The sequence below is a fragment of the Tamandua tetradactyla genome, chromosome 2 (genome assembly GCF_023851605.1).
Source record: "Tamandua tetradactyla isolate mTamTet1 chromosome 2, mTamTet1.pri, whole genome shotgun sequence".
In the NCBI taxonomy this organism is placed as follows: Eukaryota; Metazoa; Chordata; class Mammalia; order Pilosa; family Myrmecophagidae; genus Tamandua; species Tamandua tetradactyla.
In genome coordinates this window covers 62,690,634-62,716,839 of record NC_135328.1, presented here as the reverse complement: position 1 = coordinate 62,716,839, position 26,206 = coordinate 62,690,634, and the positions used below count along the sequence as shown (strand labels likewise).

Genomic DNA, 26,206 nt, shown 5'->3' with positions numbered 1-26,206 from the left:
TGGTTCAGTGGTAGAATGCTCGCCTTCCATGCGGGAGACCAGGGTTTGATTCCCGGACCATGCACCATTACATTACATTAATATTGCATGCACCATTACATTACATTAACATTCTCCCCACAAAAAAGGCATTAACAATGGATAAAATTGGGAAAGATATCAAAAAGATACCATCAGGCCTAGATGGTGTTACAGGTTAAAAAAAAATCCTTCATGAAGAAGAAAAGTCATAAGCAACATGATGGATTCAGAAGAGCATGCGAAGAGGCTATGAATCATAACATTTTCAAGACAAGATATATCACCTCACATTACAGATGTTGGTGAAATGAAGCATTACTCATGTGGCTGCCGTGCAGCTTTCAACAATATAGCAATCACTTTTCCTATTCAGAAGGTCCTCTTTCAGCAACAGCTATATGGAATCAAAACCCGGGGATGCAATACTTCAGTTGAGGAGGGATGGATTCCCAAACTTGGATTGTGGAATCCTTCCCCCATTAATGCAGAAGACAACTACACGGGCCCTTATGTTTGGTCTGTATGAGGATTTTACTTGCCTTCTCTGTAAGCACGTCCAGCTCCCCAGAATAACTTGGAGAATGGAAGCAGTACTTTCAAGGACAATGGAAGAAACTTTACTATACAGCCTACGATGCTGAATATACCACACCTTCTGGACTCAAGAGGATAGGGTTGGCATAGATCAAAAGACATCCAGAGTACTGCATATTATTACATACCTCATCTCATTCAGTCCTCATACCATACACGAAGAAACTGTGCCTTGCACAGGTAATTGTTAGGAAATGGCTTGTCCTAGATTAGAATCTGATGTTTCTGGCTCTTTGTCCTACACAATATGCCTTTAGATGTTAGCCTTTGGAAGGTGGGGTGGGGCCTGGGTTTTTGGAGGAACCGAAGACAGCCTCTGACACCATCCAATCACAAAGACCCTCAGGAGTCTGCAGGGAGAGAGCCAAGTGGGAGAAATGGGAGCACTGGGAGGCCTCAGGCAGCAAACACTCACCCCATCCACGGCTCTCTAGCCCTTTCTGAGAGAAGCTGTGACTCACTGGGTAAGAATGTGATTTTAATGGGGTTCCTAACTTATCACTGAACTCTACCAACATAAAAGGGCCTTATCAGGAACCTCCACACCGACTGGTCTAGTACTTCCAGGTACTCAGAGATAATTCTTCCTTTCAGGCCTCTGAGGGAGGGAGGGGCAGAGGGGAAGTGGTCCTACTTCAGCCAGGTATGCCAGGCCCACTATTCAGGCTTTCTAGGTGACAATCTCCTGGAACATAAATGTAAGACACCAAGAAGGCAATGTCTGAGGCTGGAGTGCAGTCTCACCAGCCTCAGGGCTGCTTCAGTAGGGGGCTCTCAGGGGGCTTTGAGACTCCCTCCATTCCACTTCCCAAACCCACAGAGCACCCCCACTCCTTCACCTTTTCCTCTTCTTGGATCTTTCAGTCTTACCATCCACAGCCTCCTGGAAGAGACGGACCCTCCCCCACTAATTATCTTCCTACTTCCAGAAATTGGGATGTCCCCTGCCAAGGCATGGCCCCACAGAAACACGTAATAGGTTCTAAAACCACTCTGAATGTGGGCAAGTCTGGCCTAGGACCAGACCCTGATCACCAGATTAAAAAAGCAAAGCCACTCCTCAGAAAGTAAAATACAGAAATAAGTCAGCCACTAAAGGACAAATATTATATTATTTCACTAATATGAACTAACTAGGATATGTAAAGAAATGGTCATAAAACTTAGAATATAAGTTACCAGAGATAGAATGAGGCTAGAGAAAGGGGAGCAGTTGCCTAATATGTACAGAATTTTTAACGAGGTTGAACTTAAATGTTCGGAAATGGATAGAGGTAAGAGTAGCTTGTAATTGAAAATTATGTCATATGGAGGTGAATTTGTTTGAAAGGGGTCATTTAGAGTCATGTATGTCACCAGAAGGAAAGCTAGACGGTAAAATATGGGATTGTATAACACAATGAACCTTTTTAATAGATTTGTTTATGATTAACACCACAAATATAAATAAGTTCTTTCATGAACTAGTACAAACGTTCAACACATGATGCAAAGAGTTAATAATAGAGCGGTATATTTACAAGCTACAAACTATAGTTAACAATAATTTCTTAATATATTCTTTTACCAACAGTAAGAAATGTACCACACAAATACTAAGAGCCAATAATACAGGGGTGTTCTAGTTTGCAAGTTGCCAGAATGCAATATACCAGAAATGGAATGGCTTTTAAAAAGAGAAATTTCTTAAGTTGCTAGTTTATAGTTCTAAGGCCATGGAAATGTCCAAATTAAAGCAAGGCTATAGAAATGTCCAATCTAAGGCATCCACCAAAGATATCTTGGTTCAAGAAGGCCGATTAAGTTCAGTGTTTTTCTTTCAACTGGAAAGATACACGGTGAACATGCTGACGTCTCCCAGCTTTCTCTCCAGGCTTCTTGTTTCACGAAGCTCCCCCCGAGGCATTTTCTTTCTTCATCTCCAAAGGTTCCTGGCTGCGTGGGCTCTCGTGGTTCTCATGGCTCTCTCCAAAATGTTTCCTCTTTCAAAGGATTCCAGTAAACTTATCAAGACCCACCTGGAATGGGTGGAGTCACATCTCCCTGTAATCAAAGGCTAAGACCCACAATTGGTGAGTCACATCTCCATGGAAATAATCTAACCAAGTCTCCAACTGACAGTGCTGAACAGGAATTAAAAGAAATGGCTGCCTCCACGAGATGGACCAGGATTAAAACATGGTTATTCTAGGCACATAATCTTTTCAAGCTGATACAGGGGGATAAGCGGTATGGGGTGTTTTGGGCTTTCTTTTTTTTTATATCTATTTGTTATTTTTCTTCTTGGAGTAAGGAAAATGGTCTAAAATTGAGTGGGATGATGTCTGCACAACTAGATGATGGTACCATGAGACAGTGACTGTATACTTTGGATGGATTATATGGTATGTGAATATATCCCAATTAAATTTGCAGTTAAAATAAAAATTTAAACATAGAATTACCATATAATTCTGGGACCTGGTAATCCTAGAATGCTTTCTCGGTAAATACCCCAAAAAAATTGAAAGCAGAGACTCAAAACAGATAGTCATACACCAATGTTCACAGCATTATTCACATTAGCCAAAAGTTGGAAGCAACCCAACAAAATGGATAAACAAAACATGGATGTAAATATAATGGAATATTATTCAGTCATGAAGATGAATGAAGTTCTGATAAATGCTACAACACCGATGATCCCTGAAGACATGTTGAGAAATAAGCTCAAAAGGACAGCATGATTCTATTTTATGAAATAACTAGAATATACAAATTCACAGTGAGAAAAGCAGGGTACAGGTTATGGGGGGGGGTCAGTTAACACACAATGGGTGCAGAGTGTCTGCTTGGGGTCCTGGGAAAGTTTTGGAAATCGGTGGTGATAAAGGAGCACAACACCATGAATGTGAAAATTCCACTGAATGGCATGCTTGGGAGTGGCTGAGATGGGAAATTATATGTTGCAAATATGTTACCACAATTTTAAAAAGAGAGAGACTGAAGAGACAATGACAATTAAATGCAATACTTGATTCTAGACAGGATCTAAAAATGAAGAAGAAAATGCTCAAAAGGACATTATTGAAACAACTGAAAAAATGTTGGAATAAAGAGTGTAAGCTTTATATCAATGTTAAATTTCTTAAACTTGATAACTGCACTGAAGGTGGTTATGTAAGTGACTATTCTTGTTCTTAGAAAATTATACATGGAAGTATTAAGTATTAAAGGAACATGATGCATGTAACCAACTCTCAAATGGTTAGAAGATTGGATAGACAGATGATAGGTAGACTGATAAACGTATATAAGACAGCACTAATTCTCTGAGAGAAACACACATACATACCCACACATTCCTTTCTCCAATTCTTTGCTCCAGTTCCAGTAGGAACCATTGGGTATTTGAATATTTGTGTATCTCTTTTCAGTTGGTCACCTAACAACCTCCACTCAGTCAAGTCAACCAATGTATCAAATGATCAAAATATGCTGCCCCACTGAACTAAGGAATGTCAATAATGCAGGGTGTTGAAAATAGATGGTAATTGATATTTTTAAACTTTAACGTATGTGAGACAAGCAAAAAATGTTTATTTGGTAGAAAATTTATATTTTGACTAGTGTATTTCCTAATATAACTTCTGTGGACAGCTTAATTGAACACCATAGTACTTGGAACCTTGTGAAGGGCATGAGATTTTGTAGGTTTGTCCAGAGTGATACCTAGATAAATCCCAGAGTGATTTGAACAGTGAATAGGGAAGTATCTGCAGAGTCCCCTACAGGAATGGTGAGAAAGGGGGAAAATTCAACTTCCCCAAGTAAAGAATTATTGATATTCTCACAGGCAGTGGGATAGCCAAAGCAATAGCCCAAGCCTCCACTCTTGTAGGCTAAGCCTACATAAAATTAGGCCTAAGAGTCACCCCCAAGAGAACTTCTTCTGTTGCTCAGATGTGGCCTCTCTCTCTTGGCCGACACAGCAAGCAAACTCACTGCCCTCCCCCTCTCTACATGGGACATGACTCCCAAGGATGTGGACCTTCCTGGCAACATGGGATAGAAATCCTAGAATGAGCTGGAACTCAGCATCAAGGGATTGAGAAAACCTTCTCGACCAAAAGGGGGAAGAGTGAAATGAAACAAAATAAAGTGTCAGTGGCTGAGAGATTCCAGAGTCGAGAGGTTATCCTGGAGGTTATTCTTATGCATTAAATAGATATCACCTTGTTAGTCAAGCTGTAATGGAGAAGCTGGAGGGAACTGCCTGAAAATGTGGAGCTGTGCTCTGGTGGCCATGTTTCTTGAAGATAATTGTATGATGAAACAGCTGTCACAGTACGACTGTGTGGGTTGTGAGAGCCTTGTGTCTAATGCTCCTTTTGTCTACCTTATCGATGGACAAGTAAAACATATGGATTAAAAATAAATAAATAATAGGGGGAAAAAATGTGAAAATAAAATAGTAGACTGAAATGCTGGTGGTCGGTGAAAGGGATGGGTAAGGGGTATGGTATGTATGAATTTTTTTCTGTTTTCTTTTTATTGCTTTTTCTGAATTGATGCACATGTTCCAGGAAATGATCATGATGATGAATATACAACTATGTGATGATAGTGTGAGTTATTGATTATATAACAAGAATGGGATATGATATGATAAGATGTTTGTGTTTCTTTGCTGTCATATTTTTTTTTTTAATTTTTTAAAAATGCTGCCCCAAATTGGCATTCACATATAATGTTAGTGGAATTATAAATGGGAGGGAGGGCCTTTTGGCAATATCTAGTGATATAAAAAATGCATATCCCCTTTGACCCAGCAACCCCACTTCTAGGGGTTCATTCTATGGAATACATTCCCGCATGTAAAGTATTTAAGAATATTCATTGCAGCAAAGCTTGTTATAGCAAGAGTGAGGAAACATTCAAATGTCCAGTCAAAGGAAGCTATTCAAATAAATGACAGCACATTCATGCAATGGAATACTATGCTGCTGGGAAAGCAAAAACAGTTCTCTGTTACTGATTTAGAAAGATTCCAGGATTCATTAACTGAGTGAGATAAGAAAACAAGTTATAAAATGGCATGTACTACCTTTTAAGTTAGGAAAAAAAGAGGAAGTGCATAATACATATTCATATTTGCTTGTATTTACTTAAAAAACAAAAAGGGTACACAAGAAACTAATAAAAGTGCAGGAAAGATAGCAATTGGGTACATGTGAACAACGAACAACGTTTTATATTTAAAATTCTTAGAACCATGTGAATATATTATTTATTCATATTTTTTAAAAATGTGACTCACTACAATACATGATACTTAGTGGGATCTGAGAAGGGAGGAGCAAAGGCTTAAAAGGACATGTATTAGTTTACTAAAGCTGCCAGAATGCAATATACCAGAAATGGAATGGCTTTTAGAAAGGGAATTTAATAAGTTCCATGTTACAATTCTAAGGCAGCAAAAATGTCCAAATTAAAGCACCAACAAGAGGTTACCTTCACTTAAGAAAGGCTAATGCATCCGGAACATCTCTATCAGCTAGGAAGGCACGTGGCTGGTGTCTGCAGGTCCTTATTCCCGGTTCATTGCTTCTACTTCCAATACCAGTATTTTCCCCTCTAAGTATCTGTGGGCCTTCACTTAGTTCCTCCAGGACACAGCTCTGGGTGCTGGCTTGCTTAGCATCTCATGGGTAGGCAGATAGTGGTATCTATTGGGCTCTCCCCATGTCTAGGCATCTGATCTCTCTGTCAGCCCTCCATGCATCTCCAAACATCCATGTCTCTGTCAGCTCTAAAGCAACTGTTCTCCAAGCATCTGCATTTGCATTTCCAAGCATCTGCATCTGCATCTGAGGTTTCTCCAAAATGTTTCCTCCTTTAAATGACTCTAGTAAACTAATCAAGACCCATCTTGGATGGGTGGAACCACATCTCCATCTAATCAAAAGGGCACACCCACAACTGGAGTGTCACATCTCCATGGAGATAATCTAATCAAAACTGCTTCCACCCTACAATATTGAATCAGCACTAAAGGTGTACACAACACTTTCAAACCAGCACAGGACATTAATGGGATATAAGACAAAACTGGAATATAAAATATAAGCTTTATATCAACGTTAAGTTTCTTGAACTTGTTAACTGCACATAAGGTAATTAAACAAATGAATATCCTTGTTCTTAGGAAATGTACATGCAAGTACTGTGTGTTCAAGGAGTATAATGTGTGCAACCAGCTCTTAAGTGTTTAGAAGATAGATAAAGATAAGATGGAGGAGGAGGAGGAGGAAAAGAGGAAGAAAAAAGAATGGAAGGGAGGGAGGGAAGAAAAAGGAAAGACAGTAAAGGAGACAAGATGTTAAAATCTGTGGATGTGGGTATGGAGGGAGGGATAGGGAGATATGTTGGAGTTCTCTGTATGGGGTTTGTATTGTTTTTGCAGCTGTCCAGTGGGTTTGAGATGGTGTCAAGATAAAGTTAAAAAAAAAAAGTGGTTCACTGGAAAAAGTCTGTGAAAATCTCTTCCAAGTTCTGGCCTCTAGGGGCTTTTGGATGGGACTCTTTTGAATGTCCCATTTTGTCATGCACATGGCCTTACGTTTCTTCTTAAGGTGTGTGTGTTTTCTAGATTGGGTTCCAGATATAGGAACGAGAGAACACACACTGCTCCAGAAACAGGAGCCCTCTACTTCAACAAAGAAGGAAGCACGAAGGTCAGCAGGCTTTGCTGAGAGAACTAAAACCCTGATGGGCGTAGATCTTATGGTGGGATGCTGAAGTTCTAGCTGAGACCCCTCCATACAATAAATTAACTCCAAGTGATTATGAGACTATGGGTACTCTCACAGTCTCTGACCAGGACAGATGTGCAGACTGAGAGTCAAGGGCCAACCTTCAACAAGAAATAACAACAAAAAGCTAGATGAATCTTCCTAAATTAGACCAGTCCTGGCCATCCTGTTAATTACACAGAGGGGATGCCATTTCAGACCTAATAAACCAGACTCTGAGGAATACTCCAAGTCAGGAATACTCCAAGCACTGGCTGCCTTTCTGGGAACTCTTAAGTGGGCTGTCAAGTGCAGGACACTGTGCAGTCACATACTCACTGAGGCTCACACTCTAGTTCAAGGACACAAACTGTACCTGAATGGGAAAAGACCAATGCATTCATGGAGGCTTAGTATCTTCTGGACTGTCAAGTCAGCCTGGGGAGGGGTACAGGGGAAGACTGTATTGCTCAGGCTTGAAACTAGAGCTAGATGCAGGACCACTCCAGAGAGGTTCAACAGAGGTTCAGTCAGTTCAATAGAGTATATCAAAGATTTTACAGGTAACAGAAATTGGGGGGGAGGGGTGTACATCTATTCATAGCTTTCATTCCCAGGAAGGACAATTTCAGATGGGATCAACTGCCTGTGCTTTAACCAGGGCCATTTGGAAGTGCCTTTGGTCTGACCAAAGGAATCTCCAGGCTTGCACTGGGAAGGGGTCCAGGAGTGTCAGAGGGGGCAAACCAAGAATGGGGAGCAGAGGCACCCAGGCAATGCCAGCAAGGCACCTGTGAACATGGGCATGATCCCCTTTGAACATCAGAAAAAGATTGCCCCAGCCCTGTACTTGTATGCAGGAAATTGGCTGTATTTATTTTGTGCTCTACATTTATTGTTTACCTTTGTTCTCTTTTTACTTTATGAGTCCTCTGAAAGCCATCACCTGTCTCAGCTGTGCAAAGAAGAAGCAAAAGCACTCCGGTTTGTCCCCCTTTGAAGCAGAACATGTATGGGAGGGAGGATGGGAAAAGTGAGGGAGGATGGTGACAGCCATCCCCGAGTGAGAAAACCCAGTGGTGGATGGGGGGAAGTGAGGAGGGGCGGGAACTCCAGGGACAGAGTGGAAACTGTTTCTTTTGGTCCGGCCTCCAAAAATTGCCTGCAAAGTATTTTTCTGATAATGTACTTTGGAGGTTTGGGGCCTTGTTTTATAAAAGGGAGTAAGTTCTATTGCAGTCACCCATGCCCTGCAAAAAGGGGGCCTTTGGTTAATTTCCAGGCTTTTCATAACCTCACCGTTACTCAGGACCTGACCCAACAGGACACACACACATCTCCACTGAACCACAACTGGAGGACAGTGTGATAACCTGGGCCTCCTGCTGGCTCAACTGGCAATCGCTGACACACAGACACTCAGAAGTCTGACATGAGGTGATTCCGGCTAGGAGCCAGCCCTGGGAAGCTCAGGTCAGAGGTGCAGTCCCTCAGTCTTTTATCCTATAAGAACTTCACCCAAGGCAGCCCCATCCTCTTCACAGGAACTAAAGAGGGATAAACTGTGGTTGACCACCAACTCCTAAAGATGCGCTCCTTTGTTAACAACATCCCTCCACAAATAGCTTCCACTAGGATCCAGCTTTTGTACTTCCTTCCGCTAACTAAACTTCACCGAGCACAGACGATGCACCAGGCATGGCAAGACGTACCAGGGACACGAAAGCAGACGTCACTCTGGTCCTGAACTTCTGCAGCTTATGATGCATGAGGGAGACAGATATGAGATCACAATTTGGATAAGCGTTTCCAAAATATAGAGTGATGTAAAACCTAAATAAATATGGATTTCTTTTTAACCTTCATTGGATTTTTGTTCAAAAATTCTTGATTCTATAAAAAGGGAAAATCCTTTCATAATTTTAAAATCTTGCCCTGGGGGGGTCCCTAAAACAATATGTTGGACAGCAGCTGGGGCCTGATTCCAGATGGACTCAGAGGGTAGCCTGTTAGGTCACAACTGACCGTCCTGGAAAGCAGCAGAAGACAGGAAGGACCCATGGAACGACTGGGAGATGAAGAGACCGGCTGCCACAAGTTGACTACAGCCCCACCTGGTGACTATGTCAACTTTGGGGTCACAATCTCCAAAATCAATCACCATGTATATAATTCAGCAGGCTCTTGTTTATCCAAAAAAGAGAGCGTGCATTGTGGGGAGGGGAGTGGGGGTAGAAGGGACGTGGAGATACAGAGACGGAACTGGCAATTCAATTTGCAGGCTTTAGGAAACTTATAATTCTTTTTAATTTTCTATTTTGAAATAATTTCAGACCTACAGGAAAGCTGGAAAAATAATACACAGGGAAAAACTGCTATTGCATTCTATGAGCTATGTTCAAAAGGAAACCATCAGCATTACCGCAGCAACAGCAGAGGTGAATAATGGGATGAGGGACAAGAGTTCAGAGATTTAGATTTCCTATTTGGCAAGGGTGTGTTTATTGGTTTTCTGTCTCTTGGGAACAATGAACAATCCAAAACTGAGAATGTTGATGGACTGTGGACTTTGGGCCCTCTACATGATGCTCGATGAATGCAGGTGGCTGAGGGATGCACTGACGGAGAAATAGATTGGCAAACGATGGTGCATACTTATGAACAAATGTTGTACTGCTACAAAAAGGAACACAGTTGTGAGACATGCAATGTTGTGAATGAACATGTGGGACATTTGGTGAGACAGAACAAGCCAGAAACAAAAGAACAACAATGGTACAGTCACCTTCAGGAAATGTTTATAAGAAAACAGGGGCCTAGAATGTAAGCTTTTAGAGCAGACACATTAAGTTCAGAGTGGTGATTATTATTTCTGGATTTTGAGAGACTGTTTTATATATATAACCTGATATTTAGAGATAAGAATGAAGCCGAACAGGTTGGGGTTAAAGTCATTCAGAACATAGGGGTAAGGAAGACAGTGTCTGTATTTTAGAACCACACACACTCTTGGAGACCAATAAAAGAAAGGTTTATTTGATCTGGAACTGAAATTTTCTGTAGTGCACATTCTAATTCAACCTATCTGTATAGCTCATTTGAACAACTGAAACACAGGGAGCACAGAATAAGAAAGAGGTTCTTTAATCCTGTACAGATTACTGTAATGCCTGGAAACATTCTAGAGTATATTAAGCAGATAATTAAATAGTATTGGCAAAGTCCCCTGAGGGAGGGGAGAAAGACTATAGAACTATTAAACCTTACCATCAGGGAATCCCCTGATACTATGTCAAATTTTAGGGATACCCAAATCAATAGGCCATGCCCTTGATCATGAGGCTTACTCTTGTGAAGCTTATGTAGGTTGCATAGAAGTGAAGACTACCTGTAGGTATGCCTAAGAGTTATTTCTGGAGGACCTCTTTTGTTGCTCAGATGTGGCCTCAGTCTCTCTAAGTCCAACTCTGCAAGTGAAATCATTGCCTCCCCCCTATGTGGAACATGACATCCAGGGGTGAAAGTCTCCCTGGCAATGTGGGAGAGGATTCCCAGGGATGAATCCAGACCTGGCACTGTGGGATCAACAATTACATCCTGACCAAAAAGGGGAAAAGAAGTGTAATTAATAAAGTATCAGTGGCAGAAAGAGTTCAAATAGAGTTGAGAAGCTACTGTGGAGGCTGCTCTTACACAAGCTTCAGGTAGACCTTGCTACCTATCATAACCTGCCAACCCCCAACCAGGACTATTCCAGCCAATCCTAAAGAACACCTAGGGCAATATATAAGATTCCACAAGGGTTTCATGCTGAAGAGTAACTTTCCAGAAACCTACAACCTACAGATGGATCCCTGCTCCAGGTAAGTCCTGAAACTTAGTCCAGCCTCTCTAGAACATCAGATAGTTCCAGCTCCCTACCTCTATCCAATATCAAAAATTCAGAATTGCTATAGCCCAAACAACCCCAAAGAAAGGTATGGAAAGATCAAAGGGAATGGGTGGAATTATACATAGAAGATAGGACTTATCAAATGAATATGAATGCTGAATCATTAAATTGATATCTCTTTTAGTCGCCAGTATTTTAGAGCAGCTAGAAGTAAAAACCTAAAATTGTGAAATTGCAATCCATGTCAAAGTCTGAAATTTATTTTACAACTAATTGTGGTGCTGGGCTTTGAAATTTATAGTTTTTTTGTACATATGTTATTGTTCACAAAAAAGGAAAAAAAAGGAAATTGTGATGATAAAAAAGTATTTAATCTACAGCCTCCTATATTCTGGAGCAGCTAGAGGGAAGAATCTGAGATGATGGTGTGGTAGCCCTTGACAAACTCTGGGATCTGTCCTGTAACCACTTGTTGAAGAGTGCTTTGAAAACTATTGCTTTTTATTTCTTTGCTTTGTACATATGTTATACTATACAATACAAAAAAAATTTTTTTAATAATAATACAAAAAATACAAAGAACTCCAATATTCCCCTATCTAGATGCCCAGATTTACCAACTTTTAACATTTTGCCACATTTGTAATATCATTCTATCGGTCATCTATTTACTAAAAATTTGAGAGTAGGTTGTACACATCAGGCTCCTTTAATACAAATTCCATGGATAGCTCCTAAAAACAAGGATGTTCACCTATGTAACCATATTAAGTACAGTTATCAAATTCAAGAAACTGAATGTTGGTTTAAAGCATATAGTCTATATTCCAATTTTTTCAATTCTAATAATGTCATTTTGGACAGTTCTCCTCGATCATCTTTTTTTAATCCATAAATTTAAATGCATTTCTTCATTTGGGCCATGGTTTTGGATCCCATGAGCCAAGACTGCAATGGGTTAAATGGCCAAGTGCTCAGACTAGCCCATCAGAACCCAACATGGTTTCTATGGATCTCTGCATAGTATTTCCAGCAACCAAACCACAAACAAAATTTTAAATCAACGCCATCCTATTAATCTGGCTTTGGCCACAAAGGAAGAATGAAAGTTCTTACTTTGGGTAAACAAACTCTTCAGCAAAGTTTCATGATGTGTTAAAAGAGCCACCAGTAAGGCTCCTTTTGTGGACAGTAGGTAAACTCAGCATTAACTGCCTAGAAATAATTGCTTATAGGAAAAGTCTCATGTTCAGAGCACCTGCTGTGCATTACACAGGGAACTTCATACTTCATACACATGCACACAGACACAAAGATACACAAACTCCCAGCCCCTGTGATACACAGCTGGGACACATAGTTTAAGAATGAGGCTCCAGATAGATTCTTCAAAAGCCAGTATCTCAGGGATTTACAACTTAAAGGCTGAGTTATTCCAACTATTCTCGAAAACAATGTGACAATGTAAAATCATCACCCTAAAAACAACCACACCACAAGGAAATAATTCAACTAAAGCATAAAGAGCTATACACAGTAAAAATGTTTATCTCAGGATTTTCTATGATGATAAATTTTAGAATGTCGAATGCTGGGGAAATATCCCACAACAAAAAGGATATTACCCACAACTAAAGATAATTAGGTATAGCTTAATGGGTGAAAAGTTACTGTTTGAGAGGATGCAAAAGTAGGGGTAATGGATATTAATGATGATAGTGCAATATTGTGAATGTAACTGACACAACTGAACTGTACACTTCCATACAGTTAAAACGGGAAAATGAGTTATTTGTTATTACAACAAAAGTTTAAAAAACTGAAAAAAAAAAAGAATTCAGAAGCAATGTAAAGTTTCTAGGATAATGGTGAACAAAAAGTGCAGAATGTAAAATAGTTTCACACTATGAATGCAACATAGTGTATGTATTTGGAAAGTAATATGCAAATATGTTACAGTGGGAGGAAGTACATTACAGGTTTTTTTTTAAAGGTTTAACATGGTAACACTGTATTTTCAACTTTAGAAAGAAAGAAATCCGATAGAGCAAAAGCCAAACTCTTCACAAATAGAAGCAACTATTATTACCAATAATAAGTAATATACATTCAGAGCTTATTCAGGGTCAGCCACGGTTTGCAGCCCTTTCATGCCTACTATCTAAACTTCACAATATCTATAAGGCAGATACTATGATTGCCTCCATTTTACAAGTGAGAACTCTGAGGCACAGAAAGGTAAGTAACAACTGTCCCAAGATGCCAGTGTGATCAGAAGAACTATTTCCCCTGTCATTTCTAAGAGTCATCCACCTGCTGAGATCCTTAAGCTGCTTTAACTGAGACGACAAGCTCCTTAGCAGCAGCCCGGACAGGAGAATGCTGAAATGGTGGGTGATGAGCTTCACAGGGAATTTCAGAGGCCTTTCCTATTGCAGATCTGAACAAGCTTTTCTCCACACCAACCTAGAATCTGGGAAGAAGAAAAGGAAGAGTGCTGGAACCAGCACGTCTGGCTCTCTCAAATTTTAGAGATGGGCACACAGCCCAAAAAAGGAGTCAAGACTTGCCCAAAATGAGGTCCTGGGTTAGGAAAAGAACAAGGAAAGGGCTAGAGCTCAGGAGCCCTGACTCTAGTGGTCTTCAAGGCTGGACCCTACCCTCTGTAGACTAGGAAGCCCTTTCCCTGCACCCCTCTCCCACTTCGCCTCTCCTTGCTTTGGCCCCTCAGTCCAGCCTTCCTCAGCCCTGCCCTGTCCAGGACAATTCCAACTACACCAACCTCTCTTATGCTCTTGTTTTTATTTCAAAGAAAGGAATTCCATGCATGTCTCAAACAAATTTAAAGAAAATTTTCCCAGCAAAGGAAGAAGGCTAGAAGAAAAAAATTTTAAACAAGATCAAACCCATATCTATAATGGTTATCATACACGCCCAGATTGTTGCCGCTTTACCATCAAACATCATTTCCTGGAGGTGCTTGACTATTTATGCTGGGGCTTAGAACTATTTTTAAACTACCTTTTTATTCAGATTATGTATTTTTCTTTTTGTTTAGAAAAAAAAATTTTTTTTTCACTTTTTAGTCTGTTGATATATATATAATTCAAATTTCCCAGTTTAACCACTTTTGGTGTGCAATCAGTGATATTAATTACCTTCACAAAGCTGTGCTACCATTACCTCTGTCTATTACCAAAACTTTTTCATCACCCCAAACAGAAACTCTTTTTAAGTACCTTCCAAGTACTAACTCCTCATTTCCCACTCCCACCCTCACTGCTGGTAACCCCTGATCTTTCTGTTTCTATGAATTTGCTTATTCTAAATATTTCACATAAATGAAACCATACTATATCTGCCCTTTTGTGTCTGGCTTATTTCACTAAGCTTGCTGTCTTCAAGTTTGTTGCATTTGTTACATCCATTTGTTGCATGTAACAGAAATGCAGTGTCTTTTTTTTTGAAGGGTGTGCATGGTCCAGGAATCAAACCCAGGTCTCCCACACGACAGTTCTTTTTATGGCTGAGTAATATTCCATTATACAGATACATCCTATTTTGTTTATCCATTCATCTGTGGATCAACACTTGGGTTGCCATCTGTTCTAAAATCTTCTGCTCACTCTACCTCCATTCCCTTTCCTCTCCTGCTCGACTGTAGGACTTCAGCGATGACTTCCCCCCATGTGACAGCCGCTAGAGGAAATCACAGGCCACTTTCAGTAACAGACATCTGCTCTTCCTAACAAGGGGGGCTGTTCAAATGCGCTGACAGGCATGGATGCTAAAATCAGTGTCTAGAAAAGAGGTCCTGTCATTTTAACTCTGGCCCTAGCCAGGACCTAGCCCAGTGCACCTCTTCAGTGTCCTGGGAGCACCCGGACTTCCTCTCTCTGACCGCTCTGTATTGCCAGAGTCTGTCAGCTGCCTAAAGGGCTCTCTAGGAGTGGGGGCCAGCCCTTGTTCTTGGGATAGTCTTGCTGCTACCAATAAACGTTTGGTCAATGAGCAGATGAGTCTCCCCATTCATCTTTTTCCTTCTGGCCGTTCCTGACTCTTGCGAGAAGACTTGAGTCTACCTGTTCTCAGCCAGGCAGGGAGCGTGCCCAGGCTAACCGAAGTGCTCACCTAAACGTCAGAAGCTACCCCGGCACCGAGTCCCCACATTCCCTAAAACATAAATACAGCTGCCCTAGGCCCACCCTTTGCTGGTCGTCCTTTCCTGTTTTTTTAAAGCTGGCTGTGTCCTGCAATACCAAAAGTTTTGCAGTTTCAGGATGTCAAAGGCAAAAGGACATTATGCAAAACAGGAAGAAACTTTTAACATAATTCATAAAGGCATTTCTAGAATGCACTCTGTCATGGGGCCAGGCAAATATTGAACCCCCTGCCAGGATCCCTCCCACCCAGCCCCCCAACCCCCCTCCCCACCCACCCGCAGCACCCCGTGACTTCTGGGTCTACGTGGGAAGTGGGAAGGAACCTGACTCACCCTGACTCGCCCCTCAGAGCAGACTCCCCAGTGATGTCTAGGGTCTGTGTCAAATGACCCCTGGCAGCTTCCAAAATCCAAACCATCCCTCAGTGCAAGATAATTTATCTTCATTGAGGACACTGAAAATGAAGTAACTTCAAAATACACTCCTTAGGCCGAGCCTGGCACAGCCACCCGACCTGAGGCTGTACTGTATGCCAGGCTCTGCCGGTCTCTGAGGCGTCTCCCTAAAGGAGTTCCTGGGAAGCTAAAAGCTCTCATTCATGTCATCCTCATGGCATGAATGGCCCCTCCCCAGACCCCAGGGCCAGCTGAGCTGCTTTATATGTGTCAGAGTCTAATATGCTAGCTTGTTTCCACACCTCTTGTGGGAACAGGCACATCTCAGTCATGTTGAAAGCACTGGGTTAGCTAGCTGATGTTCACTCAGCACCACCGTCCCAGCTCCTCCGTCCTCTAAGCCTAGCCCAGAGATGAGGATTTTAAGGAAAGCCAACTTCTGGAGCATCACCCCCACTGATTCTATTCAGGGATTTCTGCTCAGCCTGGCCCTCTGCTCCTGCCCCAGGCATTTCCTGGACGTAGCTTCCTTTTTAATCAGAATCATAGATACTTCCTTCATTCAGCAATATACATTATTCATCTGCTGACACTAAGTAAACCTGTATTTTTCAATGGGTTTCTCCCTCAGTAAAATCGGTTTAAAAACCAAGCCCTTCTCATAGAGCATTCACCTTTTTTTTCTCCCTTAGAAAACTATACTATGGAAACAATCCAAAAAAATGCTTAATGTTTTATGCACATACTTCACTGCACCACTAAGGATGACAAAAACTCTCTATATCAGAATGAACAGAAATGCTCTACACCAGTTGAATGATTAAGAAGGTTATGACATATATAGCTGAAAGAATGTGATTCTGCTCTTATATTTTTTAAAGGTCAAAGACCAATCCTGCGACAGAATCTTAGGTGAAAAATGTTAGACATCAGGCTGTCTATATTTATCTACATTTAACTATCCACCTATCAATATTAAACATGGACAGAAATAAACCTAGTAGGAAATACGCCAACACGGTTCCTCTAGGTGAGAGGAATACCGGTGTGCTTTTTCACCTCTTGTAACTTTTCCAAGTTATCTTCAGTGGGCCTGCATTACTTTTTATAAAACGAGGGGAGAATGCCTGCCATGCAGGAGACCCGGATTTGATTCCCAGCCCTTGCACCCCACAAAAAATTTTTAATTACGTTAATAAATAAAAGAGAGGAGAGATTATCATCCCACTGCTTAAAAAATGCAAACACAAAGACCCACAGCTCAAGCTCCCAAAATCCTTAAGGAAAATCATCCCTCTTTCTCTGGGCTTCATGAGGGGCTTCAGAGAGGCCGCAGTGGGGACAGAGGGACAGCTACAGAAAACACCCAGCCCGGATAGTAAATTCACTGCCAACAAATTCAGCAACAGCAATGATAGAGTCCCTGCGCCTTCGTTCTTCGGGTAGGGAAGGGGAGGGCAGGCTGAAGAGTGGAACCCGAAACAACTGCGCGTATGACTCACCCCTTCTGCCTTCTAAGGACAAATCCCTTCAGGCCACGTTTACCCAGAAACAGCTCCCAGCCAAACCCTGGTCCCCCACCCCCAAGCCGCCCCAACCTTCCAACCTCGATGTCTCTGACACTTAAAACAGGATTCAGAGATCTCTCCACAAGCTGGTGACTGCCTCACCTCACCTTGCATGGGCTCCGGTAAACAGAGAAGCCCCCCCAAACTGAGGTCTTTACAGTCACAGTCAGGCTCACAGGAGCCGTCATCAAGCACAAGGATAGGAGAGGCCTCCTGAGGTCACGAGTCCAATCCCACACCTCGTTAAGTCCCTCGGGAGCCAGAGTCCATCCATCTGGCCTTTACAATGACCCCACTAGCCAGAGACCACACTAGGCTGTGCCACAGCCAATGTTAAAACTCCCACAGGGCCCAGCCCACAAGGGATTTAAACCGAAAGGACAGACCATTTGTCCTAAGGCAGTTGAACTGCCACTCAACTGAGTAAGGAAAACTGGAATTTCCAGGTGGGCTTGGATTCCAGCCGAATTTCAGCCTCTGCTTCTTGTCGGGAAGAGGCAGGGAACATTGAGTTGGGAACGAGGCACAGGAAGCACCACGAGGCAAGCGGTCAGTGAAGGAGTCACCAGGTTTGGCTAGAGGATTGAGAGGATTGCCAGGGCCCCTTTCACATATACCCAGAGCCCTGCTGAGCCCTAAGGGGATGAGCCTGCTGGTCCTGGCCCCAAAGTGTGCACAGTCCTCAGCGTGGAATCCCTAGAACAGCTTGGACTCCTGTGGCACTAACTGCTCCAACATTCCCAACCCGTTAATTAGCACAGTCACAGCCTGGAAATCCCTACCCTGCTGCTGCCCAAAGCCCTACTACCCAGGCATGTGGCCACTGATGGCTCGTTATCATTATACAGCAGCAAGTTAAAGATTACCCAGCAGAGCTAATTCATAGCTGCAGAAATTAGAGGAAAATTTTCATAACAATCAAATAATTCAGGACTGGAAAACACTGAAATTAATCTCCGAACTTTTATAAAAGAAAGAACTTTTTTCATACAAGATCTATAAGACAAATGCATAAAATGTAATATTTGGACTCATAATGTAAATATGTGTAATTTGTCACCAATTGATGGAGGTGGCTGAAGGATAAACTAACAAGCAGAAAGGCAAACTGTGGGGTATACATATGACAGATTATTGTGCGGCTACAGAAAGGAACAAAGTCATGAGGCATGCAACAAGGTGAATGAAGCTTAGGGACATTATCTTGCACAATTTAAGTCAGAAACAAAGAACAAATATTATATGGTCTCTTTTTAAAAATATTTATAAGAAAGTTGGGGCCTAGACTGTAAGCTCGATAGCAGTAATACTTAGTTCGGAGCTCTAAGTGTATTACTAGATTCTGAGATGCTGTGCTATATGTATATTTTCCTGAAACTCTGGGTACCTATGTGACACACAAGACTCAGAGTTGAAGTTCTGCAGCTCTGAAAGTCAGCATTGCTGCATACAACAACCGTTTAAGAAACCAAAAAAGAGATCAGGCTTTAATTAGAGATAAGAACAAAGCTGATCTGGTTGGGACTAAGAAAAATCAGAATACAGGGCAAAAGATGATATTGTCTGTATTTTAGAGCTTCCTTAATGTATGAGACCAAAGGTATAGAGGTTTATTTTGTCCAATATCTACATTTTCTGCAGCACACAATCTAACTCAACCTGCCTGGATACAGCTTATTTATACAAGCCAAATACATAGAGCCCAGAATGGGAACTAAGGCTTGCAATTCTATATAACTTAATGTAATACCCAGATACATGCCAGAGTATGTTGGGTAGATAATTAAAAAGTATTGGCAGAGTCCCTTGAGGGACTGGAGAAAAAATAGGGAATATTAAACTTTCCCACGTGGGAAATCCTGGATACTGCCTCAAACATTAGGGAATCCCAAATTAATGATCAAGCCCTTAATCTTGAAGCTTGCTGTTAAGAAACTTATTTCTGTAGCAAAGAAGTTAAGCCAACCTATAATTATGCCTAAGAGTTACTTCCAAAAAACCTCTTTTGTTGCTCAGATGTGGTGTCTCTCTAAGCCCAAGTTTCAAGTAAAATCGCCACACTCCCCCCTACATGGAGATGAAAGTCTCCCTGGCAAAGTGGGACATGACTCCCAGGGATGAGCTTGGCCCTGGCACCGTGGGATCAACAATGCTTTCCTGATCAAAAGGGTAAAAGAAATGGGACAAAGCCAGTGTTAGTGGCTAAGGGAGTTCATACAGAGTTGAGAGGCTATTCTGGAGGCTACTCTTTTGCAAGTTTCAGATAGATATTGCTAACAGTTATGGTCTGCCAAACCCCAATCAACATCATTCCTGTTGACCCTAAAGAATACCTGTGGCTCTATCTGGGATTCTATAAAAAATCCACACACTAAGTTTACTTTTCAGAAATCTATAACCTCCAGATGGTCCTAGGTCAGATAAGTCCTGGAACCCAGAGAGGCCAGCCTCTGTAAGAACATCCCCCTACCCCACACAGTCAATACCTCTTTTTCAACATGAAAAAGTTAGAATGGGCATAGCCCAAATATTGGAATTGGGAAAAGGAACAAAGGAGAAGGGGAAGTTATAACAGAGAAGATGGGATTCAACAGTTTAATCACGCCTTCTTTGCCTAATTATGAGTTTTTAAAGAGGAGGTATTTTGTCTTCTTCCTCTTTGTGGCTCTAGAGCACAGCACAGTACAGTACAGGGACATTACAGCAACTGAATGAATGAAGTTACCAGATGCCTTAGCCAAAGACACCCAAGCCAGCTGCCAGGATACAAGCTCTTCAGAGGGACTCACAGACACATCTACACGGATCTTTCCAAACTCTAGGCTATATCAGGCTGTCTCTGAGCCTCTGCACTCGGTGTCTGTCCAGCAATAACCTTAAGGAAAACAGGGTTGAAAAGAAGGATATCTGGGTTCCAGACCCAGCCTGCTTCTCCATAGCTGGGTGGCCTGAGGCAAGACCCCTCCTCTCACTAGCACAATGAGGGATGGGGTCTGGGAAACTGGATGGGTCCTGGGTCTTGTCCTGGAATGCTAAAGTTCCAAGAAGCTGCAGTTAAAATCCAATCCCATGTTTCACTCTTGTTGGCAGATACCAGCTACTTGTCCATTTCCCATGGAACTGCCAGCTTGCTCATCAGAGGCCCTAAAGCAGAAAAGGCGGCTCCTCAACAGAGTCTAGGGTGGATCACAACAGGCAAAATTACTCCCGCCACCATCATGCCAGGTGGGAGAAAGTTTCTGCATGAGAACAAGCCAGATGGTGATGGAGGGTATTCCTCAATCTCAGACAGATGGATAAGAAGGCATGCATGTGCATCAATAAAACCTTTCTCCCAGAAAAAGCTTCAAGATGAAACCAATCTAAAGGCCTCCCAGAGTTTAAAGGTCTTGACACAGGTGGGGCTCACTGCTCCCCCCACCTCCCAGGATAAGTCCCCATCCCAAGCACAGAAGGGGAGGGGGGAGGGGCCCAAATAACCCATTTCCAAAGGGACAGAGGCTAGGACAGATGTTCTCAAAGGACACTTTGTCCCAGGCAGTCTGCTATGCATCATATGGGGGGTCCATGTGCATCATATGGGGGGTCAGGTGGGAGGAGAGGAGGGACAGGTTAGCGAACTGGTGGAGAAACAACTGAGCGCCAGAGCTGAGGAAAGACCTAGCAAGAGCTTCATCGGAGAGATGGGGATATGGGTAAGTGCCTCTCCCAGGGTCCTGGCTACCTGCAGCTACTCTTTGCTGGCCCAGGTGCCCAAGACTCCTCAGTGCCCAGCTCTAGATCAGTCTTCCCTTTCTAACAAATGAAGGAGATTGCCTCAAAGCATAGCTTGGCAAGAGAAGCCTCTGGGATTTATGCTGTTCTGAAGTCACTCACCCTTGTACCCTGAAGCACTGTCCATAGCAGGCCCCCAGACGAGCTCCCAAGTCAGCCCCGCCCCTCCTACCCAGAGCAGCCTGATGTGCTGCCCACCCCCACACTCCACCCCACCCCTCTCTGGGCTGGCAATGCCAGAGCCAGTCAAATCATGTTGCGCGGCTGCCAATTCTGAGCAATGATAAGCATTCCGGGAAAAGAAACACAGAAAAACGGGGCAGTTGCTCCTCCCAGGCTGACTCCATCCAGGCAAACACTGAGGCAACCAGAAAAGCGAACCTCGCTGTCAGGGTCAGTAGCGTGAATGCTGCACGGCCCCCTAGGTGGGGCCTGGGGCAAGGCTGGGAAACAGGCAGCACCTGTAGGCCTGACCTGCCTGGGTGAGCCCTTTGGAGAAAGTTGTAGGAATCCTCAGGAAAGGCCACCTCCCCCTGCAAGCCTCCCACTGGCCCATGGGACTCAGCCTACTGTGGCTTCAAACACTGTGACCTCTCTTATGCTACACACAGAGCTTAGATAGAGGCAGGATTCAAACCCAAGGCTATCTGAGGTCTACTCCAAGGCTCTGACAGAAGGTCGTGTACAAACCAACCCCGAAACCGATCAAACAGTTGATCCGTCAGCAGCCCAGTCTTCCAGGGATGGGCATGCTCATTACCCACCAACTATCAGCTGGGAAGAGTCACAGCATCTGGCCCAGGCCCCTGGACACTAGAAAGTAGAGCTTAGTCAGGGAAAGGAAATGCAAGTAGTGAAAAGGCCACAAATCTAAACCCCACGGATGCTTTCTCCCACCAACCTCAAAACCACCCGGCAAGGGCTCTGGCTGACACCTGCCCAGCTGAACAGAAGGGCTCAACTCCCCCCACCCACATACCCCCAGGAAGACTTTCAGCCCTCTCGAGGCCCCCTCCTAGCCAGGAACCTCCACTTTGAGAGCAGCACCCAACACCATTCAAATCTTAAAGAGCAATTCAAATGGAGAAAAGCCTTCCGCCTTCACTTTCTGGAGCTGCCTCAGCAGGGTCCCATGCATGTCACGAGAAAGGGCCAAACTAGAGAAGGCTCCGAGCCTCTCCCCTAGTCCCCCAAAACATGATCTCTTAGGAAGTCCCTAAAAGACACCACCAATTCAGTCAATTTAGAAACAGCAGTCGATGGTAACACCATTACAAAACAAAGCAAAGCAAAGCAAAAAACAAACAAACAAACAAAACAAAGCAAAGCTCTCATGCTTCAGAGATGACCTTACACCTCAAACACCAGTCTAATGAGCTTGGGGATACTTTTCTCTAATTTGCTAATTCATTTATCTTTCTTTCTGCATAATGTCCAGGTAACAATTAAAAACAAACTAAAGCACAAAACCTGGTCTCTCTGTGGTTTGGGGGACTCTCTTTCTTCCTCATTCTCTCTACTGTTCAGAGCTATCTCCATGGGAGTCTGAGAAAATGAACTTCAGGGTCCCAAGCAAATATTAGCATTACATTATTATTAACAGACATGTACTGAACACCTATTATATGTGGCATATTTAATGTACACACTCTCATTTGGTTCTAAAAAAAGACCCTGTAAGGTAAACACCAACGACCCCATATTATACATGAGCAAGAGGTTGTGAGAAATTCTGTAACATGCCCGAGGTCAGATGGCAGCAGGGCTAAGAGTGTACTTCCTTTTCTAGGACCAGTCTGTTTTCCAGACTAACACAAGGCTGGAAAAACTTTCTGCCCTAAAAAAGTCACTTCCATCACCACAAGTCATGTCTGACCAATTCCAAAACATTCCTCCCAAACTTGATATGAAAATATAGTAATAGTCACTGGAGAAATTGAGCAAGCGCATGCAGGGGGCCTGCTCTACGAGGGCTCTGGGGAGAAGTGGCTGAGCTCTGATGGGCAGAATGCCTTCCAGCCTGCTGGGGCCCCTCACCAACAATAACATTCTCTAAAACGCGGCAGTAGAAATGAGCAGCCACCTGTCTGGTAACCCTCAGAGCAAACTGTGGCTGAAAGCTTGTAGGTTACAGGACAAGGGAGAGGTCCAGAGGTGGACTTAGCCTCCTCCTGACATAAGGAATGCAAACCACCCACCCTCCACCCCCACCCGGCCCCCAAGCTCCCAGCCTATGTTCTAACAAGCTGGGAGCCAGAGTTCAGATAATCTGAGCAAGGGAATGGAGAGAATGGGTGATAACTGGTTATAGTTTAGCTCTCTGCGCCCCGATACACACAATATACACATACTGAAGGACTCCGACCCTAGGAGCACCCTGCTCGCTTAGGCTGGAGGGACTTAGAAGGGCAGGAAGCAGGGGAAAAGGGCCCCTGAAGCAGAGATCTCGGTAGAGGAGGAACTGAACACAAAGTGACAATGTATTGGGCTCTCACCCACTAAACACCTTGTTTACATTGTTTGATTTAATCTTTTCAAACAAGTCTTTGAAATAGGTAGCATTTAATTACTCTCATATAACAGATGAGAAACCAGAGGTTGAGAGAGGTAAGCCACTTGCCCAAATGCTTAGGAAAAAAGTTTACTTAAACTCAGGAAAGACTGGCTCTATGGGAAGAAAGGAGATGTGAGCTGGGAGGCCAGCTTCCTTCCCCACTTGGGAGCCCTCATTCTCAGCCCCCCCAAACGTGGGGGTATTACTCTGAGTTGCCTCGAGGTCACTACCAGGTTAGCAGGGCGCAGGCTGCTCGAAACTCAAAGCGACCCAAAGTGCAAAACTTCCCGGGGCTTGTGCCAGCGCTGGGACGTCTCCAAGGCCTTCTCCTGTTCTGGAGTCAGAGGGGCCTGCCGGCTTCCCTCCTCCTCCCCAACCCAACCTCCAACGTAAGTCCCAAAAGACCCATTTCCCATTCTCTCTCTCCTCCATCCAACCCGGAGCCTCTGTTTGGGTTTGGGGTTTCCGATCCGGAATAGGGGGGCTGGCTGCCGTGGAAAGGGGCATAGTCCGAGGAACTCTGCCAGGGAAATTCGGGGGAGTCCCAGTCCCGAAACTGGCGCCGACCCCAGTCCTTACCGAGTAGCGGGGACTCCTCAGGGCAAGCGGGCGGCGACTGCGCTGTGACGAGGAGCAACGGCGCCGAAGTCAGGTTGTTCGCGCTGCCAGGGCCGGGGCCCGGGCTGGGACGAGAGTCTGTTTCGGGGCTGGAGTCGCGATCCGGGCGCGGTTCGGAGGAAACGCCTAAGTGCGGCGGCGGCGGATCCCCTCGGAGCCCGAGATTTCCGGAGGGCTGCCTGGCGGCGGCGGCGCCCGAACCACCCTGCATCTGGGTGGTAACTCCGATCAGCTGAGGCAGGCGGCTCAGGTCGCGGCCGGACAGGTAGTAGACGAGGGTGACGCCGAGATGCAGCGCGCAGACGGCCACGAGCAGGCGGCAGGCCCGCTGCAGGGACGTGCCCGGCATCGCGGCGCTGCCGCCCAGAAGCGGCTCCCGGAACCTCATCTTCCCGCCGCGGCTTTAAGAGGGGGGTGGGCTACAAGTGGGGAGGGCGGCCCGCCCGCGGGCCGCCGGCCAACAGCGGCCAGATCTAGGCGAGCCGCGGAGGGGCCGGAGGCTAGGCGAGGGAGGCAGGCGTCGGAGCGCTGAGACTGGCCAGCTCCGCAGCGGAGGGAGGAGAAGGGCGCCCCAGGAGAGGGCGGGGGCGGGGGCGGGGCCCGATCTGGGCTTTCCGGAGGGCCGGGGGGCGGGGCCGTCTGGGGGCGGGGCCGAGTGCGTGGGTAGGCGGTCGGGTGGCGGTAGGTAGCGGAGCCTGCTCGGGTCGGTGGGGGGAGCGACGTGCAGCTCCGAGGTGCGGCTCTGGAAACTCCCGGCAGCTGCCCGGGCTGCCCCCAGGTTTCTACTCGACTCTGCCGTGCAGCCGCCCACAGCCCCCTGCCCCCGAGCCTTCGCCGCGGGGCTTCCGTTTCTCCCAAGCCGCGTCCCCAGCTTAGAGCTGTCCTCGAGAGGCGCCACCACTTCCTGGGGTGCGCAGGGGAGCCGCGGGGACCGAAGCGCTGGTCGGCTTTCTTCCTCCCCGTCGGCGCGAGCCTAGACCTTCAGCGCGGCCGCAGAGAAAAGGGCGGAGAGGAGGGCAGACGGGTCGCTGTCTTGAGGGTTGGGGGTCGTGGCTGCCTTCCAGCCAGTCCAGCCAGGGGGCCTCTGTAGGCCTTTGGGAGGAGGAAGAAGGGCGGAGAAAGGTTGCCGAGGAAACGAGCTTCCATGGCCGGCGGGGGATGGGGCAGCCACCGAGGAATTCTATGGGACATTCGGACCCCTCCCCCACACTCTGCCAACGTGGGGGTCCTGCAAGAAAGTGACTTATCAGGCCCCTTGAAGCAAAGAAAGTGAAGGAGTTTCTGGCTCCCCGGCTTGCTCTTGTGAGGCCCGGGCGGGATCTCAGAGGCCCGCCCAACTCTGTTCCGGGTGGAGGGTGCTCTTTCGTTTCCATTGCATCACGCTCCGCCAGGGTACTTGCTTTGGGTGGGAGTGTAGTGAGCTGCAGTAACTCCCACGCCAGCGTGCAAGAGGAGAGCAGTCGGATTTATTTACAATCTGTACGGCCTGGACCTCAGATATATTGTCTCATCCTATGAGTAATCCCATGATATAGAATTGTCTCCATTTTGCAGAGTTCAAGGCCCAGAGAGGTTAAGAAATTTGCCAAAAATCCCACAGCAGTGAGGAGTAGTGACAGAATTCTGTCTCCAAAACCTTTACTTACCTCAACGTTTTCGCCTTGTTTGTTTGCAAGTAAAGGCTGGAGGCAGTGTGAATCAGAGGTTTGGGCACTGACACTTTGACCAAGGGGCAGCGCCTCACACCCACCTGGTGCCTAAGTGAGTAGGGACACCTTACCCATGAGGAGGATCCTTAAGGATGCTGTCATTTTTGTGGACTGAGAAGCTGAAGGCCCCTGCAGCCAACTCTGA

The 26,206-nt window shown here is 44.8% G+C and overlaps 1 protein-coding gene and 1 long non-coding RNA gene across 2 annotated transcripts in view; one reads left to right on the top strand and one right to left on the bottom strand.

Moving 5' to 3' along the window:
• B4GALT1 (beta-1,4-galactosyltransferase 1) overlaps positions 1-24,910 on the bottom strand; it is a 98,881-nt gene extending 73,971 nt beyond the window's left edge. The window contains exon 1 of the mRNA XM_077147951.1: positions 24,314-24,910. Coding sequence (XP_077004066.1) covers positions 24,314-24,740 — 427 coding nt within the window. The 5' untranslated portion in view covers positions 24,741-24,910. The remainder of the gene's footprint in view (positions 1-24,313) is intronic.
• LOC143673436 (uncharacterized) lies at positions 5,071-8,372 on the top strand. Its single transcript, XR_013170358.1, has 3 exons — positions 5,071-5,116; positions 7,247-7,331; positions 8,317-8,372. It is a non-coding gene; the product is annotated as an uncharacterized LOC143673436 (long non-coding RNA).
• Positions 24,911-26,206: the final 1,296 nt, after the last annotated feature.